Genomic DNA, 21,313 nt, shown 5'->3' on the forward strand with positions numbered 1-21,313 from the left:
CAGGGACCCAGGGAGGACTCAGCCATAGCTGAGACCCAGGAGGCTCCTGTTCTGGTTTAGTAAACAGATTATCACCACCATGGGCTAAAAGATGGGTGCTACAGGGAAGTTCTCACAGGGGCAGGGTAGAGCCAGCGACAAACCCAGCCTGGGGTCAGGGTGGTAGTCGGGGGAGGCCTGCTGGAGGCGGCCTTGAAGGCAGTGGGCAGAGAGTGGGGATGGCGGGACCGAGGCAGAGGGCTGAGCAAAGGTGTGTGTGAGAGAGGGGTGTGTGTGTGTGTGTGTGTGGGTGGTGGGGGCAGGCTCTCGCTTTTGGGACTGAGACAACAGAAAGAGCAGGTGAATGGGGGCAGAAGATGCTGCTGTATCCAGTCACGAGGCCTGGTGGCAAATGCAATTAGCCTGCTTGTTTAAACACCTGTGATGACACTTACTGGAACAACAGTAAGGGTAAGAACGTGCAGGTACTAGTCATAGCTCCCGGGCATTTGGCCCTGTGCCCTGCGTGCCCCTCTCGTAAACACAAGGTGGAACGTGGGCCCAGACTCTTGCTGTCCCTGGCATCGTTTGTGTGCGGGGGTCAGACGAAGCTCATCAATGCTTTCGGGCACTGCTTGCAACCACTGAGGTCAGGGCCCCTCCCCTGTGTTGTCTGAGGACGGGGCAGGGGGAGAGAGACAATCACACGACCTAATGCCCTCGGTGAGTAACTTGGCCAGCTGGTGGAACACGGTCTATTTTTATGAGCCCAGAGGGCGGCCAGCCAAGCACCCTGTGCACGAAGGGAATGGGTGGTTAGGGTTATTCCAGGGACTCGGGCCCACTGACACCAGCGCAGCAGCAGCTGGAGCTTTGGCGGGGCGGGGGGAGAAGGGGAGAGCTGAAAGTGCTCTCTTAGAAAAGGCAGCAAAAGGTAGTTCTCCACTGGGAATGTCCCTTACAGACCTGGGTCCCTGTGGGTGACAGAAGCAAGGCTTCGCTCCCTTCTTGCCTCCTTCCTGCTCCCCTCTCTCCCTGTTCCCTTCCTGCCCCTTCCCAGTCCCCTAGCTCTCCGTGCTACTGCTCCCCTCTCCCCGAACAAACAGCCCTCCCAAGAATGAAACTGAGAAATAACAACTTGGAAGATCCCTGAGCGCTTCGAGCAGCGCCGCCGAATTAGCCCCAACTGTCACTGCACACAATTAAGATGCAGCTCTGTTCCTTCTTTGTGCGTCTTTAGCTTTCTTCTGATCAGAATAACAGATGCCCCCCATAAAACATTTCCGCAGGTTCCAAAAGGGAAGGGAAGCAGAAACAAATGGGCTCTCCTCAGGCTTCTCAGAAAACTGCACTGTTAGCATCAGGTGTGTTTCCTTCTTGCCTTTTCTTCCTGCATGGTTGAGATCATGCTATGTGTAGCTACCTGCAATTTTTAAAGTTTATGTGAGAGGGAGACAGAAAGAGAGAGCGCTCCCATCCCCTGGTTCGCTCCCCAAATGCCCACAACGTCTGGCCTTGGGCCAGGCCAACACTAGGAGCCAGGAACTCAATTCGAGTGTCTGGCAGGAACCCAAGCACTTGAGCCATCCCCTGCAGCCTCTCAGGGTGCATGTTAGCAGGAAGCTGGAATCAGCGGAGCCAGGACTCTCACTGGGCACCCTGCTGTGAGATGTGGAAGCTGGCTGCTTAACCGTGAGGCCAAGGACCTGACCTGAGGCTGTGGAATCTCATTTTTATTTCACTTAACATTTAGCTCAAATGTTTTCCCTCCAACCTTACATCTCTCCCACGGGTGTGCCATGATTTGCTAAGGCACTCATTTCTCTCCTGTTGCTCAGCTGGGTGGTTTCCAGGTATTTCACCCTGCCATGGTGAACGATGCTGTTTTCTGGGAGTTGGATTTTCAAGGCTGTGCGAGGGTAAAGTCCACCTTACCCCCCAGGTGGGAATGCACCCGTACCTGTGGTTTTCACATCCCCGGGGGCCTCGGCCTTGGCGAATGTGCTCACGATCTTGATGTCGGGGAAGAGGATCACTCCCCTGGCACTTTCAAACTGAGAGGCCGGTCTCCAGAAGCGTTCCGTGCCCCGTAGGGTGATCTGGGGCTCCATGGCCTGCAGGACCATCACGTAGGCGTCCACGTCAGGGATGCTGATGCACACGTCTTCCCCAAAGCACCTGGGGAGACAGCTTCCATCAGGACTCGGAGCAGCAATGGGCTGAACCAGCCACAGACAAGGACTTGCCACCTGCCTGCCTAGGAGTCTCTGAGGACCTCAACAGGTGCTCAGACCTAAAACTGAGCTATTACGGACTAGAAAGATCGGCTCTTGGAAGAAACAGGAATTTCCTAAACGAGCAACAAGCAAGCCTTAAAACCTTTCTTTTCTTTTCTTTTTTCTTTTTTTGACAGGCAGAGTGGACAGTGAGAGAGAGAGAGACAGAAAGGTCTTCCTTTTTCCTTTGGTTCACCCCCTCAATGGCCGCTGCGGCCGGCACGCTGCGGCCGGCACACTGCGCTGATCCGAAGCCAGGAGCCAGGTGCTTCCCCTGGTCTCCCATGTGGGTGCAGGGCCCAGGCACTTGGGCCATCCTCCACTGCACTCTTGGGCCACAGCAGAGAGCTGGACTGGAAGAGGAGCAACCGGGACAGAATCTGCGCCTCGACCGGGACTAGAACCTGGTGTGCCGGCGCCGCAGGCAGAGGATTAGCCTAGTAAGCCGGCCAAACCTTTACCCAAGTAGCCAATGGCAACGTTAGACAGCGTCCACTTGTTAGGCGCATTGGTTTTTTGTGAGCAAGGTGTTTTCTGGCCACCTGCAGTCAGCATTTTCCCTACCCTGTTCCTCCCCAAGTCCTTCCCCAGGGACAAGTGCCTCGTTACTCCACTGCCACTGCCTGAGAGACTCTCTGGGGTCCCCTCCCCGGCTGCCCAGCTGAGAGTAGATTTGATAGCCCAGTAAGAGAGTTACGCAAATAAAGAATCTCCTCCCATTAATTTAACTGGTCCCTTGGCACAAGAACCATGCCTGCTCTTTCTCTGGAACACTCAGCTTTTAGGAACTCTACAAAGCTAGGTGGGCTCATGTAATTCAACATAATAAATATTTATCAAGCGCCTATTACGTACAGGTGTCGTGTCCTTGAATCAAAGAACTTAAAACTGAGTTCTCTGAGAATTTATAGGAAGCAGTCCTTCAAGGCACTAGAATCAGATACAGAATCAGTAGAGAGAGGTGGATTAGAGTTGGCAGAACAGGTAACAGGATAGCAAAGGGAGAAGTGAGATCTACTGAGGCATCTTCCTAGGTACTGCAGAGAAGCAGAGGGCAAATCAAGGGAACACCCCGAGTCCTGCCCCCTCGCGCCTACTCACTGGACTTTGGAAGAGACTCTAAGGCGCCGCACCCCGGCCGTGGGGAACTGCCTGGAGTTGATGTAGGAGACCTTCTGGAGTGCGCGGTTGATGTTCCCGATGTCATCGCCTTCCATCACCAGGATAGACTGCGAGGGGTTGAAGTGATACTGGAAGACAGAGTGGACAGCAGGGAGAGGGTGGTCAGTGAAGGGGCGGTCCCCCAGCAGCCCTCCGTCTCCATGAGAAGGCCACCTAGGCATCTCTAGAACACCTGCAAGTGAGCAGTTCTGAGCTTCAACCTCTCAAGCAATTCCCGCCACGCTGGTGTGGTGGCTGTGGGACGCTGCTCGCTGAGCTTATTGGAGCGATATGAGTCTGCGTTGCAAGACTGAACTCTATAAACACAGTCATGGTGCTCTCGCAGCCCCGCCTTGGTGAGGGGTGGTCCATGCTCGGTGCTACTGCATGGTCTTGAGCAGCAGCAGCCTAGAACCTGGGCATTGGCTCCTTTTGTCGTTCTTGTCTTTGGCCTTGAACTTCTCCCCACTTCATCCTGCACCTGACTTCCTGCCCAGGGCAGATCTTCTTAGCTCATCTTTCAGTGAATGACTTTCTGTCTTTCCCAGGTCTGATTCTTGGCCTTGATTTCCTGATGCTGCACTTTGACTTGCCTGCTGCTTACACACTGGCCAGCTGCCCTGGGTCTGCACCTACCCATTGCACCCTGAGTGCTACACTTGGTGAAGGCCTCTTTGGCTGTGATGCTCCCCACTGAATCTTGTGGGTCACAAACAAGATACAGACCCACGTTTCTCTGCATGGCCCTCCAGCAGTTATTCCGTTAATGGAGCACAAATAACTGCCTTTGCATTGCTCAGTGTTACTGACCCCGAGGAACTTGTGAGCAACAATTACTATTATTATTTTTTGACAGGCAGAGTTAAAGAGACAGAGAGAAAGGTCTTCCTTCTGTTGGTTCACTCCCCAAATGGCTGGTACATTTCGGCCTGCACGCTGCACTGATCCGAAGCCAGGAGCCAGGTGCTTCTCCTGGTCTCCCATGCGGGTGCAGGGTCCAAGCACTTGGGCCATCCTCCACTGCCTTCCCGGGCCACAGCAGAGAGCTGGACTGGAAGAGGAGCTACCGGGACAGAATCCAGCACCCCAACCCGGGGTGCTGGCACCTTAGGCGGAGGATTAGCTTAGTGAGCCACGGCACTGGCCATGAGCAACAATTATTAAGAACTGCCATCAGCAAGACATCAGGAACATACCGGTGGGCTCAAATGCTCATGTCACAGGAAGGGGAGACATGAGATGTTTTTTAGAGTTACATGACTTAGCCGTTGGTTACTTTTGTGAATAGATAATACATCACTAGTCACCCAGACCCATGTGCAAAGTGACAAGTATCCATCTCCATCCTAGCTCCCTAGAGGCGAGTTGCATAACTGTTCATAATTAGTAGGCTCTGCTCTCAGTGGGAGGCTTATACACACTGTGGTACTGTCCACAGAGTGGACCACGTGAGTGACGATGCCCTTGACTAGAGGTTATACATTTTTGTCTTCTTACACTCAGTGGTGGGTATGTGACTTGCTTGGCCACTGAAAGCTAAGCAGAAATATCTGGTTCACACCCACAGAGATGTTTACTATCGAGATCATAGTTTTCCATGTTCTTTTCTCTCTGCCATGAAACTTGCAAAAGGATTGGCCCATCAGCCTTAGTCTCACAAGGAGGGTGGTGTGGGTCAGAGGTGCAGTCAATCCTCAGTGGATGTGAAATAGGAGTGATAACATTTTGTCTTCGAAGCTATGGAGATGGAGGTCATTTGTTACTCCTGTATAACTTAGCCTACACTGGCAACTCTACTGAAGCATTCTTCAAGTCTGTAGTCAGGGATTATACATTTCCTTTCTATTTTATCTATTACACCAAAGGTAGCTTGCCACATAATATTATTTACATTTTAAAAAATTTGAGAGGCAGAGTTACAGAGAGAGAGAGAGTGATCTGCCATTCACTGGTTCATTCCCCAAAAGGCCATAATGGCCAGAGCTGGGCCTGTCCGAAGCCAGGAGCCAGGAGCTCTTCTGAGTCTCCTGTGGGGGTTCAGGGGCCCAGGTACTTGGGCTGTCTTCCACTGCTTTTCTAGGCATATTAACAGGGAGCTGGATCAGAGGTGGAGCAGGCAGGATTCGAACTGGCACCCATGTGGGATGCTGGCATTGCAGGTGGTGGCTTTACCTGCTATTCCAAAATGCCAGCCCCCATTTTTACTAGATTATATCTTGAAGCTATATCTACATCAATACATGTAAATCTCCCTCCTCCTTTTCTTACTGGCTTATAATATTCCATAGAATAGATAAACTACAACTCCATTAGATAAATAAATCAATCTCCTCCGACGGGCATTTGGCTTATTTCCAGTATCTTTTATTGACAATGACACAGTGAACAGTCTTATATATACCTAATATTTCATAAATGTGCAAATGTATCTGTAGGATAAATCCTCACAAGTGAAGTTGCAAACAGTGCATCATGTTGCCAAATTCTCCACTGCTCAGGATAACATGAGGACCTTCCTCTGGTAGGGACCAAAGTTCTCCTTCCTCAACTAGAGTGTGCCATCGCCCTCTGGGGCTTTTGCCAACCTGACTGGTGACAGAGGCCACCACAGTATGGTTTTAATGTGCATCTCTTTTACTATATCTTTTCAGAGTTCAAGACAAAAATCTATTAACTTTCCTTGATCTGACTCGAATGCTTTTATACAGTTCTCCTGCTCTGTGTCTGGACCCCACAGGTGGCAGATGTCTCACGGGCACTGCTGCTGACACGGGACGCCACCAGTCCCCCGCCAGGTGGCCCTGAGCCAGCCAGTAGCTCAGTTCTTGCTCCTGTGATCACCTTGTGTGTTACTTACTCCTTAAGTCTCTCACTAAGGTCTCTGCTGAGCTTCCCTGCCTTGCTTCTGTTGTGCTCATGAAATGGTAGCACAATGGGCATAGTCCAGTGACCCCTACCCTGGAATCTGAGAACCCAGCCACCGTGTTCTGAACATCCCTGTAAGATGAATGAGTGAGCGGTCCCCCAGCCTACCTGTCATCTCCCAAAGGGACTGATGTTTGCTTCCATTTTGTTTTATTTTAGTCTCCTGTCTTTTTAAGTTGAGCTCTGTGGGAGTCATCACACCAAACTCTTTCCTCCTGGGCATACTGGAAGCCACACTTCCCAGCTGCCTTGTGAAGATGAGCCACATGACCATATCTGGCCAATGAGAAGTGGGAGGAAGTGACCCACAGTGCCCTGGGCTGAGGCCAGGTAGGGCCCTGCAGATGCCCCAGCCTGGATCTTCCTGCACCGCAGTGACCTGGCAGGCAGACAGCCCACCCACCTGCCTGGCTGAGTGTAAGAGACACACAGGCTGTCAGTATTCAGTCACTGAGATTTGGGAGTCAGTCGCTTCTGCAGCAGCGTAGCCTGCTTGGGAGAATTTGGCACATTTCAGGTGTGATCTCCCCTCTGAGAGAGGCTGGGGTCTGTGGGCTCTCTCACACGGCAGTTCCGATACAAACAGCACAGTGCAGCCTTGGACTAGCTATGTTCCCTTTCCAGACTTCATTTCCTCATTTAAAACAGGGAAATAAAGAGCAGTCTGGGGCCTGTGTGAGGAAACATATGTGAAGTTTCTGGCACTCACGAGGTGTGTAGCATGTGCTGGTTTTGATTCTGTCTCTGTGGCAGTCGTACCTGGGCTGAGTCCGCTTGTGTGGCTGCCCTGGCCCCCTTGCACTTCCTTCCTGGTGATCCTGTCCCCTCCTGTCCCTCAATGCCCTGTGCCGTGTCGTGAGCAGCCATGAGCGCTGCTCCCTGTGTTGGATTCAGGAGCACTCCAGCATGCGCGTGGTTGATGCCACAACCAGTCTCTGTGTTGGGGTATCTCTAACTGTGGATGGCCTACCAGCACAGCAGCCACATGCTAGTGAGTTGTAATTCGCTCTCAGGTGTCCTGGTCATCCATCGTGGGTTGGTACCGATGCAAGGTCATTCCTCTAAGAAGACCATTGGTCACCATGCCCCCCACCTGCCCTACACACCATCCCTCCAACAGCAGGGGCTTGTGCTGCGCACCTGCAGGCAGAGTGTGCTGGGTTTGCCTCACACGTGATGCAGGAGGAGGATGACGAACCCTGCACAGTGGGCTGATTGTTACTGGCTTGAGGGCTGAGTGGGAAAACCAAGAGGCTCATCTACAGGGGTGGGTTTGCAGTACCCCATGGCAATCAGAAGAGGGCGCATTCCTGCCGCAGCCCCCAGGTGGGAGCGCGGGTTAGGGAATGTATTGGCCTTCCAGGTAATGTTCTGGTCTAACAGCCAGAGCATCTGGAGGGCTATCCCAAGACAGGAAGGTAGGCACTGGCCTTGCCACCCACAGAGTTCTTATAAAGTCAAAATAAGTTCTTGCTTCCAACTGCAGTCTTCCCATCTCTGCAAACACATCTTTGGTCATCCAGGGGACACCTTTGTGCTGTTATCACCGTAAGGACAGGAGATGGTGGCATGCTGGGGCCCAGCAGAAGTGACAATGTTCACTTTCCCCTGGGAAGCTAAGCTGTGGCCACAGTGAACCAAGCAGGTGCTAGATAGATGGCCCTTGTAGCATGGTCACCTCGGCTAGGGGCTCAGCTAGTGTCTCTAGCCACTGGGTTGGACCATCAGCGAGGTCCCTGCCCAAAGCCCTGACCTGCTCCTCAGGGGAAGACTGGCCACAGCTCCCCAGGCATCCAGCCGTTCCCCCACACACTTGGCAACCCTCTGAGCAGGGCCAGATTTGGATCTAGCAGCTCAGAATCTTCCTGCCACAAAAGGAGCTGTGATTTGTTCAAAACTGTTAGGTGTGTGTCCCTGTGTGCGTGTTGATACATATATTAAATTAAATTACAACATCACTACAAGATACACAGTGTTCAGTCCATCTTATACATGAGGGATTGGAGCTTAAAGGGTTGTAACATCTTCCCCCAGGGTCACCCAGCTGGTGTATATCGGTATTGTGATTCGGCCTAGGAACGTCTTATTCCAAAGTCCTTGCTCTTTCCTGGTCTTTCGTACTTTGGAGATGACAGTGGCAGGAACTGAGCTATGAAGGCCAGAACGAGGTAGCCATCACAGCCATTTAGGGGTCCTGCACAGGCTGGGGAAATGTTCCAAAGTGTGCACGGTCCAGAGGAAGACAGACAGCATCCTTAACTGGCAGGCAGTATCCTTAACCCCAGGGGGGCTCACTTCTTCCCAGTAGCCAGAGAGGCAGGAGGAGGCCAGGAATCGGCAAATGTAATGGCAGTCATTACTCAGACCTGAGCTGAGGGATTAGGGAGGGAGTGAGGGAAGGAAGTTTTCATAATTTTCAAGAATGTCTCCTGATCTGAATCGCTAGCTTGGAGGAAAGAGCACGGATTTATCTTGGCCAAGTCCCTGAGCCCCAGACCCCTTATTTTTGAAATGAGGTCATAATATTTAATTTGTTGTGAGGAGTAGGGATAATGAACGTAAAATAGCCCCCAGTGAGCGCTCCACGAGTCGTGTGTCTTATTAACTTGGCACTCAGTGCTCTTGTTCTTAGCAGGCGCGCCCTAGGGATGGAAGAGGACCACTTGAAGTGAGCAGTGACTGGGGCAGGAGCAGGTGCTAGTCTGAATGTTGGATTAGCGCCCTCCAGCCCCCCACAAGACTTGTGCCACTTATTTTAGCACTTCCCATTTTCACAGGCATTGACTTCTCTAGAAATCGCTAGGATCTTATATATCAATAAAAAATGTGTGACTTTTAAACCCTGCATCCCTGGCTTGTTTCCTCGCAGGCCTGGAACCCCGCTGCTGTGTCTCCATGGGACCTTCCAGAACAGACAGGATCCGCCCAGACACAGGCGCTAAATCCAGACCCAGAAACAGAGCGAGGGCAGGAGGCCCGATGTGCATATCACTGGTTTGACAGAAGCCCCAAGGGAACAACAAAGGGGGGATGGAGGCCAGCCTTTCCAGTGCGAGGTGGTCTCATGAACACCCGCACTACAGGTGAATCATGGGCGTGTGTGCACGCACACGCCGTCCGCGTTAACCAACGTTCTGGAAAGTTGAGGTGACGTCACCTCACCTTCTGCGCTCCCCCAGCTCCCATCCCTGAGCCGTTCTGAAGGTTCAGCCTCCCAGCACCCCATCTCTGGACAGCAGACACCCGTCCCACACCTCTGATGGCTCCCCGTTGCTAGCAGAAAAACAGAAATGTGAACACCTCAACCTGTCTGCGAGACTTCTGCCCATCTTTGCCTTGCTTAGCTCTCTAGTCCCACTTTCTGCTCTCTCCTGCCTGCACTGTAGGCACTTGCACCACTGGCCTTGTGGGAGTGCCAGTGCACGCCGTGAGGTCCTTCCTTAGCCCCCTGCCTTTGCCCACACTCATGGATCTGCCTGGAATGGCCGCCCTCTTCCCACCTGCCCTGCATTTTTTTTCCTATTGATTCCAACCTACTCTTAAACATTCTTTTCAAGCTTCACCTCCTCCAGGGAGCCTTCCCTGACTGCTATCCCCTCCCCCTGCCCAATTCTGAAATTCTGGAGCCTGAGTTCACATCTGGCTCCGCTTCTTTTCACCAACTTGGGGACCTTAGACCAGTTTCCTTTCTCAGGCCTCCATTCCTGATGTGGAAAACAGGAACGTTCAGGGTACCTCAGTCATGGGGGCCTCTGTAGACTAGAACCCGGAGTGCCTGGCACTTGGGACACCCTCAGCATGCCAGTGCTCCTGGTCACCGTTAACAGTCACCCAGCCGGGCCACTGAGTTCTCTGCATATTCTGTATCCCGGCCCTCAGCCCAGAACTGAGTATGTGAGTGTCAGGGATGATTGCAATTGTAAAAAGACCTCATGTCCCCAGGCCAGCAGCTCCTGCAAGGCCACCCCGTGTCTGAGCCCTGCAAGCAGTGGGCCCCTGCAGGGCCATTCTGTTGGAGAGCACAGGTGCTTCAGGAGGGGGATGGGAGGGGCTCACGGAAGCCTGCTGTAGCCACACCCCCTCTGGAAATGGCTGAGGAGGGAAACCCTGGAGCTGCTGATGCCATGTGGTGCGCTGTGCTATTGGCCTGTGCCGTGGGACACAGAGGGTGGGCCCCCCAACTTCCAGAGAGGAGGCTGAGAAACCGCCTTCCCTCACTGGGCTCCAGGATCCTCGAGTGCAGGTTCCACGATATTGACTCTGCTCTTTTCTGTTTTTTAATATTTATTTGAGAGGGAGAGAGTGAGAGACACACAGACAGGGAGAGAGAGTTCCCATCTGCTGGTTCACTCTCCAAATACCTACAATGGCTGGGGCTGGGCCAGGGCTGGACCTAGGAGCCAGAAACTCGATCCAGGTCTCCCACATGGGTGGCAGGAACTCAACTACTTCAGCCATCATTGCTGCCTCCAGGGTCTGCATTTGTAGGATTTGGACAGGGGCCAGGTATTGAACCCAGGCACTGTGATAGAGGACATGGGAATCGGAGGCAGCATCTCAGGCGCTCCATGAGCTCCGTCAGGTGAGGCCAGCGAGTAACCCTACCTGTCAGGGAGGCTCCGGTCGGCTACATTCTTTGCTGGCCCCTGCAGGAGGAGCTTTCCTCAGAAATGTGGCTTTGGTTCTCATGCATCACTTGAATATTTTAATTGTGAGTGGACAGTAGAAATCATGACTCTGTTCATACTGCTGTTGCCAGAGACTGCAGGGAGATAATCCTCGGCTCCTCATCCCAGTTTAAGACCTAATGACCTCCCTATCTGCTTTCTAATTCCACCCCTCTCTGGTTTTACACTTCCCTTTCTAATTTGTATTTTACAGAGCCCTAACTTTTTATTTATTTCTCATGCATTGGAAATGTACTCCGGCACACTGCTTCAGTTCCTTTAGGCGAATAAATGACACAGCAACCAACCAACCCATAAACAAATGAAGTACAACAACTTCCTCCACACAGACACTGAATGAGAGCCAACTCCTTGTAGTGGCCTGATTGCACACGAGGGCTGGATCTGGGAGTCTCAGGAGACGACAGCAGGAGTCCTTCGTGGACGTGACAGTCACTGACCTCCCCCGTGGCAGCACCTTTGCCGTGGTGGCCTTTCTGTGCAATCTTACAGGAAATGGCTTCATTTCCTGGCGTGCATAGGCAGCCTCAGCTTCATAAATTGATTTCTTTTTGGGGGTGATGCCAGCTCCTTCCTTACCTTTATTCCTTGGCCAAGGCTTTCCAAGGAGTTAATATCCAGCCCTTCCTTGCAGGCCTGCAAGCATGATATCACCTTCTGGCTTTCCATTTTGCCGGGACGGATGGTGAGACTAGCCAGGCTACCGTGGAAGAATTGAGCAAAGCGGGGTTTGGCAACTTCTCCTCCTGAAAAATAAAATAAAATAAATAAATAAAGCAGCACTGTCACTCGTCCTATAGAACTTGGGTAGGATATACTGCTTCAAAGCACCAGCTAATTGTGGATCAAGGTCAACTTGACTGTGTGTCCCTTGCCTACTGACTCCCCTGAGCACTGGCACTTGCCCCTCTGCTCCCGCACAGCCGGACGTAGCCTGGACCTTGCACCTCTCTTCTTTCAGAGAGGGAGCAGAAGGCAGGGCCAAGACAGCCCTGGGGGAAGCGCAGCTTTGCTGGTCCCTGTGCCTCCATTTGCCCAAAGGGCACACTTCTGGGTTTTGCCTCCTCCTTCTCCAAGACTCAGCACGGCTCGTGTAGCTCTCCCAGCACCCCGGCAGTTTGGTGGTAGGGTGGGGTCCAGTGGAACAAGTCCCTGTGGACAGATTGCCAGCTCCGGAGAGGGCAGATTCCCAACCATCCCCTGCTAAGACGTTGATGTATGAAGCTGAGGCTGCCTCTGCATGCCAGGAAAAGGAGCCATTCCCAAAAAGGGGTGCTTCTCTGTCACTCAGTGAGCCACGCCACACCAGCACTCTCCCCACTTCTGCATGGGGAGGGCGGACCTTCTCTGGGCTGCCCTATCTCAGGCCTGGGCTCCAGGGCTGCCCCTTAATCTCATCCATGCTGTTCCTGCTTGGATGTGCCTCCAGGCTCTCCTTACTTCTTACTGGTGAATCCCTTCTGACTAGAGACCTGGTATAGTCAGGGATTTGCTACATTTTCCTGTTGAAATCGCCGTGTGGCTTCTGTCTCCTGACTGGATCCAAGCTGGCCCATTGGCCTCTGCTTACACCCATCCATTCCTCCCACAGAGACACCATCTCCCAAGTGCTCGGAGCGGCTACATCTCACAGTTCCTCAAGGTCCCTCAAGCCCTTGGTCCCCTGCTGCTCACAGAAAAGCTGCCCAAGCCCCGTGCCCTCCCTGAGCCTTGGGCACTAACAGCCCCTTTTACCATACCTCCACCCCCCAGCACCCGGCATTGCCAACTAATGGTTTACCTGTGTGTGTTTTATGTCCTCAATAACCTAAAAGGGTAGGGTGCCCAACGTCGCCCATGCAGTCTCATCATCTGGGGATCTTTACAAAGTCAGACCGGCGCCCAGCGCTCTGTCTCAGCCCCAGGGATTCCGACTTAATTGGTACGGGGAGTTTTAAAAGCTCCTCAGGTGAATCAAATGCAAAGTCAAGGTTAAGATCCACTGAGCTAGATGCTTCCTGAGGCTGGGTCTTTTTGCATACTCCTTATGCGATGTCTCTCCTTGACGCCGCCCGCAGGCATACTCTCACCACTCTCCGCACGCTGCTGTAATTTATTAGTTTAAGTCTCTCTCCTGGATAGCAGGGATCACTCATGCATTATTCATCTTAATGAAGACAACACTGAGCAAGAATCAGGGGCTGAGTGCTGCACCGGGCACTTGGCCTAAGTTGGCTCATTTATTCCTCTCCACAACACTGGGCCTCGGTGTCCTCCTGGCATCCTGGGCTCTGCCTGGCACACAGCAGACATTCTGCGATTGTCTGCTGAGTTGTGGGAGACAGGGAGTTGAATACTGGAAAAACGGGGCACTGTAGCTGTCTCTCCACATGTGTTACACTCCTTCCTTCTTGCAAAGTCCGCCCTAGATATTTGACTTGATCTCCAGGGGCTGAACTTTATTTAACTTACGCCATCCCTACTGCTGCAGAGACTGATGGAGGTGTGGACCTGGCACCCAGGACCAAGGTGAATCCCATCAGCATGTGGCATTCAAGCAGCCACTGTGATGGGTCCACAGATAATCATGAGACCCAACTCAGGCTTGGTACGTGAGGGCTGTTGACTGACAGCTGATTCAGGAGAATGGAGAGTCTGACTCTTCTTCTCTTTCCTTGGCGATAAGTGAGGTTCCAAGGCCAAGGCTGCTGGCACACTAGAGGCAACTGCAGAGGCAAGGCAGGGAGGAGGGCAGAGCAGGAGAGCCACACAGGGCTGGGTGGAGCCCGGTGCTCTCCTAACTGCTGTACTTGGGATGCCTTGGGCTCCTTGATGCACCTGTCTCCATGGTTTGCATCATTTGGGCTCATTGTATTCCTTGCCACTCACAGCTGACTTTGGAAATGAAAGGGGTCTCTTTGGAAGTGCTCACTTCATGGGGATCGCTGGATATCTATCTGACTTTGAGGAATAACCTGAGATGGCCCACGGAGGAATGTGCTCCTCCGAGCCATGTGCATGCTCCTGCCCCAGCAGGGGGCTGTGTCTGTTGAGCTGCAGGAAGGAGGATGTGAGTCTGGGTGTGGGTGGTGGAGCTGTTCCTCCCCAGGGCATCCCAGGTGTGGTACACTCCACATGTGTCATCTCTCTTCTGCTTTGTCTCTCCCCCAACCCCTAAACTTGCAGCGGCAGATCCAGCAACAACCAACATCCAATGGCCATGAAATGTGTATCTAGCACCACGTCAGGTTCTCAACCTACGTCATCCCATGGACTCTTCACAAGACTCTGGGGAGGCAGGGACTCCTCTGTAGTGATAGGTGAGCACACTAGGCTTAGTGCGCAGAAGCGCAGGGCCCAAGGCCACACTGCAGGCAGTGGTAAAGCATGAGTCCCTGTGGTGTGACTCCATCCATCCACACACAGCACCTCTGGGGACCTGCTGTGATCTCTCCTCTCACTCTCCCCCACCCTTCACTCGGCAGCTGCATCCTCTAAGGCCGAGCTTTGAGACACTCTTGGAGGCTAAGGTGTTTTCCTACAGGCTATTTTCTTTCACAAAAAAACCCCACATTCCTGTTCTGTGTTTTTGACTCAAGCGTCCCAGTTCTGTGATGGCCTCTGTATAGCAGTGACAAGGTTCTGGGAGATCGATTCAATTAGCATTTTGCAATAGGAGGCCCAGCAAAAAATCTGACCTATATTTGCACCCAGTGGTGCTTGTGATGCAAGATTTTTAAACAAAGGATTCATGCATTAAAAATCTCCTTGTTTTTAATGTTTAGTTTTCATAGAACACATGGTTCTTCTATGAATGTGTAGACATAAATGGGGTCATGAATCATGTTCAGAAAAGAAAACCTGCTTCCTTCCACAGAGAACCTTCTTTAAATATTTGTATGCATGATTTAGATTCCTGAGGCTAGATTATGCAGCGTTTGTTAAAGTATCTGCTGTTTGCCCAGCTTTCTACTAGATTTAGTGAATTAAGAGAAGTGGTCCAGGCTCTGGATGAGCTTTTATTGACTTGGGAAAATAAAGCACAGACATTAGAAGGGCAAGGTAAAACTATAAGCATAGGTTGTTGGCATAATAGAACCTCTGAGGTTGTCAGGAACATGAATCCAACATGTCCCAGTGACCTAGACAATGTGTCCTAAAAGGGGAACATAGCCACTATTTGTTGCATCCTTGAAACATGGTGGGCACTTTGATTTGCTGTTTTATTTAACCCTTAAGGGATGGGATGATATTTTGGATATCTGTGTCTCTGTTCTTTAAAATTGTTCCCTAGCATTTCTCCCAGCTTACCTGCATTTAAATGTACCCCTGGCCTTTTGTTCATGGCCACAGGAAGAATTTGCAGCTGGGAGATCTGCAGTTGAATCTCCTCCCTAGTGTGGTTCCCAGAAGCCTAACCCTTAGGAGCCTGGGGGAGATGTGGGTGTGGGCAGCATTTGGGGAGAAACAGAGGGAGAGAATGTGGCTTCCCCGAGATGAGGACACGCGACATCAGAGGTGGGAAGGGTGAGGAGGTTCCAGCAGGATGACGAGAACTCAGAGCTGCAGAGCAAAGGCAGCAGACCTGCTTCCTGGGCTGAGCCCTGGCAGGGGTGTACCCAGTGCTGGGCCAGATGGCCCAATTCTACTGGGCTCCCTGGCCACTGAATGGCTTCAGCAGCTGCTCCCAAGGATGGGCGTGGGGTGTGCTGGGAAACATAGTTACTGTGAAAGACAGTAGTACTTGGCAAACATGACTCAGTGCAGCCTGCTCTCTCAGCTCAGCTCAGGCTTGCATTGGGAAGGAAGAGCCACAGATCCATTCCCTCCCAGCTGTCTTTCATCTGAGGTGGGACATATAGCCTTTGAATCAGTGATGGGCATTTCTCTCTGTTTCGAGGTTTCTGCAGTGTTATTGTACTGTCTCCTCGCTGTGCACAGTGTGCCCAGGGTGCTACTGGTCTTTCTTGCTGTCTTTCCCACAGCTGTTCAGGCTAAGAACCACAGGGCAAGCAGTGGGGGCCACGCTCCCTCTTGCTTGAGTTGGGTGCTGCTCTGTGCATGGCGGGCGGATGGGGATGCCCTCAGTGCACACAATTTCATGGATGGCTGGGCATCGATTTTGAGCAATGCAAATGGCAAGACTGTCTGAAATCTTGCTTCTCTCACTTCCTCATTTCAGTGATGGAGACATGAAACACAAAGACTAGGTGACGTGTGTCATAGACACCCCTAAACTGCAGCTTCAAAACTCAGCCTGCATGACCCCCCAGCTGCAAACGCAGCTGCAGGTTGCAGGTGGCCTGTGGAGATGGGTGATCTGCCACCATGGCTGACGTGACCCACGCTCAGCAGACCCAGTCCTTGCATGATCATGTCTCCAGCAGACATGTACATGGCATTAGTGAGCAAAGCATATGGCTGAGGGATGACCACAAAACTCAGCTCTCTGGGGCTGCGGACCTAACTCATGGAGTAAGAAGACCGTGTCATACCGTCTAGAGTCTCCCTCTTCATTCTCCAGATGAAGGAATTAAAAATCTCAGGGAAGCAAGATTCTGTCTTCACAGACTCAGAACAACATGCAACAGCAGTGAGGGTCTGGAATTCTCTCCTGAGTCCAAACTCAGTTCCTCTCCCCAGCAATAAACTGTGGTGTTTGATGAGCCTAGGCCTCAGCTTGATTTTTGTCCAATCAGTGGGAAATATGACAAGGAAATTTGGGCAAATGATTTGTTTTCAGATTCTGGCATCCTCTGAGCTGCCTTACTCTGCTGGGTGGTCTGGCAGGATTCGTAAAGGTGAGGGATCCGGTGACAGAGACCTGCATTCAGATCCAGACCCTGGGTGATCCTCCGCAAGGTACTGACTCTCTCTGCGCCCCAGGTTCTAATCTGCAAACTGGGGCTCACAGTTACATGCAAGTTCAAGGGTTTTGGGGAGAACCAATGGAGAACGCATGTGAAATGCTCAGCACAGTGCCTGGTGCACGCCAGCTACTCACACAGGCCAGCCAGGGGCCAAGGAACTCACGACCAGGTGCACCATTCCAAGTTTTCTCTGCCTTTCTATTCACTGGTCCCTTCCTTCTCCCTGGCCGTGTGTCTCTCAGAGATGCGGAAGTGACAGCTCTTGCTTTCAGATCATCATAACACTTTCTAATGAACATAACCCAGAATAAGATACAAAGTTAGCAATATAGCTCAATTATACTGTATTTTTTACATCGGACACCAAGTTTTAACCCTGATTTCATCTGTGTCATCTTCGAACCAGAGGTAGACGTGTGCCAAATTGACTCCATGGCTTAGAACAATCTTCCCTTGGTTTTTAGATGCAGACAATGCTAAGAGACACACTTGATTAGTCATCGTTGTGTGTGTCATATGTGTGACTAACTTTTGTCAAAACAATCTTAAAAACAGGATGTAGTTCAACAAACATAATTGACTTAAAAATAGGATGTAATTCAATCAACCTTGATTGTCAACTTTTTCTAGGTCCTGGGGTCAGGGAAGGGGCCTTCTGAAGCTCTGGGAAACCAGATAGCTCCTGTCCTTTGGTAACTCTCAACTGGGTAAGGGGTGGAGCCTGCCGTCAACAATTCCTATGCTTCCCAGAGTGCTCCAGGAGTGAGCTCGAAGGTGGAAGAAGACTGGAGATTACGGGTTAAATAGCATCCAATAGGCTGCTTTCCTGGAGTGCTTTTGAGAATTTTTAATATTTTAATGTGCACGGTGGCTCTCCGAGGTAGAGATGTGGGGATGGTTTTTGCTGTGTTTACCACCCTTGACCTTGACCTTGGCCCATTTGTGCAGGCAAGAAGCATCCTATGGGCCCCGAGCTCCCTGAAATCTTCCTTGGGAAACACCGCCTGAATGAAAGGCAGACTAGGTGAGTCTGTGCCCCCTTCTTCAGCGGCAGAGACCCAAGGGAGGCAGGATAATTCCAACACAGACTTTATTAAGAGAAATTTGTACTAAATTAGACAAAGCTTATTAAGTGAAGGCATGTATTCCAAGTCTCCGTGCTAATGCTCGTGTCTGGCAGAAAAACGACCTGAAAATGCACAATAGATTCAGGATCCCATGTGGCTCCAATTCCCCCGTATCTGAGGACTGTATGCAGCTGACTCCTGCAATGCTCACAGGTCATTTCTGCGTTGTTTTTTTTTTTTTTTTTTAAATCCCCTCTTGGCCATTCCTGTCTTTTGCTTTGGCTGCTTCCAAGAGCCACCATGGGGATTCTGTATCTGTCTTTAATGGGCTGTCATTTTTAGAAACAGCTCCTCCTCTATTTCCTGCTGTCATACTTGCTAAGTAGGATTTAGGACTCATCAAGGCCAGGAGCCAGAGTGGAAAGCCTTCCTCCCCCAAGCCTTGCCATGCCCCTGTGATAGCCAGGGACAGGCAAGACTGGACATCCTAGCAAGGCCAAGGTCAGAGCACCTGTCCTAGGTGAGTTGGTCACAGAAGACCGAGTCCCAGGCAGAGAGCCCCAGGAGGAGAGCCCCAAGAGGAGACGGAAGTCAGGCAACATAGCTTCTCAAACAGGTGCCCAGAGCTGTGTTTTCAGCAGGGTTAGCCAATGCATTAAAAGAACTCCTGCCCACATGTCTACTGTGAAGCAGGTATAATGAGCCACTCTGGTTGTAGCCTGGGGAGAGGCCAGACTGCTACGTGTTGAGCATCTCCCAGAAGCCCCAGGGCTCCCCGAGGCCCTGGTCTGCACCCTCTCCAGCCTTAGCTGATGCACGCCTGTGCACAGTCAGGTCACAGAGTCTGGGTGGGAAGGCCTGGTTTAGAGGTCTGAGAATGAAGCAGATGTGAGTATCTAATTCTTGTTTTTTAGGAGTAGAAATTTTTCTTTTGTTCTCAGAAACGAGAACAAATCAGTAGGAAATTCTAAGACAAAGGATGAATTAACTTCATCTCAGAAATCTACTTCTCCCAGGCTGTGACCCACTGAGAAACAAAGAAGCTGGCATTTGTAAAGGTACCAGTGGCTGGGCCAGCCCAGAATGAGCATGGCCAGGAGACGACATGGACTCCACCCTGAGAGCACAGCGCCTCCCAGGACCGGGCAATGATAGCAAGACTGTGAGCGCTGGCCACCCGCTCATGATGCCACACGTCTCCTGGCTGCAAAGGCTCTTCCCTACAATTATGAGATGCTACAGGCTCTGGGCCTCACTGGCAACGTTTCTTAAGTGTAAATGAAGTCTCATTTTTCTAATTACTGGAAAAGATACTAATGGAAATGAAATTCCATTGATTACACTGGCTTTCAAATTCACTAACAGGACACAGTAGGCTAATTGGGGCTGCAGACACTGCCCCGCAACAGTTCTGGCACCAGTTCCCAGGAGAACTCAGCCAGCAGCTGCCATCCTATCATTTTCTTTTCCCATTGTTCAGCCCTGGTTGGAAATTTCACAAATGACAACTAGTTCCCTTGCCAACCTCCAAAGCACCTGAAAAGCACCCCACAACTGCAGTCCTAAAGGCAGTTAGAGTCACACAGAGGTGCATGTGATGCATAGCGCTGGACCTCAGAAGGTTTTCATACATGCAGAGGCAGGGGCTGTACCATAGGCCACTGATTTCACAGCACTGTGGTCTACTGAAGAATGCATGTGTCCACCCCAGAAAAAGTGTGGTTCCAATGAAGATATGAGTGTGCATGGGAACCCTTAACAAGGCAGTGTGGGGTTCCAGGGTTTGGTCTCTCTTCCTCTCCCCAGCCTCTTCTCTACTCCTTCTGTTCCATATATGCTCCATTTCTGGGGAGCCCTAAGCAGCCTATGCCACCCCCCTACCTCAGCATACACTGCTACCTCCCTTCCCTTCCTCACGAACTCCTGCTCATTTTACTAAGCCCACCTGGAAGACACTGAGTGTTTTTCCTGCTGAAATTTCACCAAAGGTTTGTCATTTCTCTCAGGGAGAATACTCGAGTCTTCTCCACGGCCCTAAAGACTGCTCGATGAGGTTCGTGCCTGTGTCTCAAGTCCCATCTCCTAACACGTGTCTTCCACGGGCCTATTCCCCACCTTCACGTCACCCTTCAGTGCCTCTCCCTAGCTGCAGCCAGAGTGGCTCATTTTACCTGCTTCACGACAGACATCTGGGCAGGAGGGTCGGTCCTAGGAAAGGTGAGAAGTCAGTGCATGCCCAGAGCCACGGGAACACAGGACCACTTGCTAGAGCGTGCCCAGGGCTTACACATGGCCTGCAGTGCTGGGTTAGGTGGAGGAATAGGGGAAGAGGTGCAGGAGGCGACAGCAGATGCTTTAAAACCCACACACTCGTTCAAGTAAAAGATGCCACACACATGATGTGCCAGGCACCTAATCCTTAGGATAACCCCCTGAGGTAGGGCCCCCTCTTATTTACAGATAAGAAGAGAAGCTCAGGGAAGGACCCTGAGGGGTCCACACAGCTGGTGAGTGGCAGGGCGGGGATTTGACCCGAACTCAGATTTCTCTGACTCTAAAGTCTAAACTCATTCTCATAGTTCCCTGGGGTGCGTCACTTCAGGGAGTGGATAGTAAGGGATCAGCCAGGGGAGCGGAGTGTTCCCATGGGAGTTCATCAGAAGACTGTCATCTGTCGCAGGAGGCCAAGAGTTGGCAGCATCTGCATCCATCCACATCATCCCAAACACAGGATCGCGTCAGCAAAGTGGCCAGCAAACAGCAGGGGGCAGTGGCCACAGCGAGAGGGCACAGCATGGGGCAAGCGTCTGCCCCCCTCAGAGCCTCAGTCCCCTCATCCACAGATTGGGACTAACACCAATTTTTCACTGAACTGTTAACTGTCTACCCTTCGCCCCCCCGCCCCCAACTATATCAAGGGCCTCCTTCCGACACTGGCTGCTGAGTTTCCACCAGGGAATGATATAAGGTCCTTCCACTCACTCGCACTCCAGTGTTCCAAGCAAGTCAGATGAACACACCTAATTCGGAGCAAGAGCAGCCCTTGGCATCCATTCGGCAAGAAGGCCAGAAATACTTGCCAAACACCATAGTATTTACCTTGTCTACCACATTCCTTAAAAATAAACACACACATGAGTGTCCTGCTTGCAATCATTTTTGTAGAATGGCTTTTAAATAAATTGTGATCAGATATAATAAGAGAGTACTTTAAAATAGTTTGTGGAAAAAGGACTTAAGTTGATTTTGGTTCAAAAAATCCTTGAAATCCATACATATGAGCAGTCTTCAAAAAATGGAGAGACTACTTAATGGAAAACATGCAGAAATTTCAAACATTTTTACACCAAAGTAAACTTATCTTTTGA

General features: G+C 51.3%; 1 protein-coding gene across 1 annotated transcript in view; it reads right to left on the reverse strand.

Annotated features, from left to right (window-relative positions):
- The window catches only part of CLSTN2 (calsyntenin 2), a 585,390-nt gene that overhangs the window by 15,468 nt on the left and 548,609 nt on the right, over positions 1–21,313 (reverse strand). Inside the window, exons 10-12 of the mRNA XM_002716578.5 lie at positions 11,609–11,775; positions 3,357–3,505; positions 1,940–2,157 (exon numbers count right to left, since the gene is read on the reverse strand). Of these exons, the coding sequence (XP_002716624.3) occupies positions 1,940–2,157; positions 3,357–3,505; positions 11,609–11,775 (534 nt within the window). The remainder of the gene's footprint in view (positions 1–1,939; positions 2,158–3,356; positions 3,506–11,608; positions 11,776–21,313) is intronic.

This window comes from Oryctolagus cuniculus, chromosome 4 (genome assembly GCF_964237555.1).
Source record: "Oryctolagus cuniculus chromosome 4, mOryCun1.1, whole genome shotgun sequence".
In the NCBI taxonomy this organism is placed as follows: Eukaryota; Metazoa; Chordata; class Mammalia; order Lagomorpha; family Leporidae; genus Oryctolagus; species Oryctolagus cuniculus.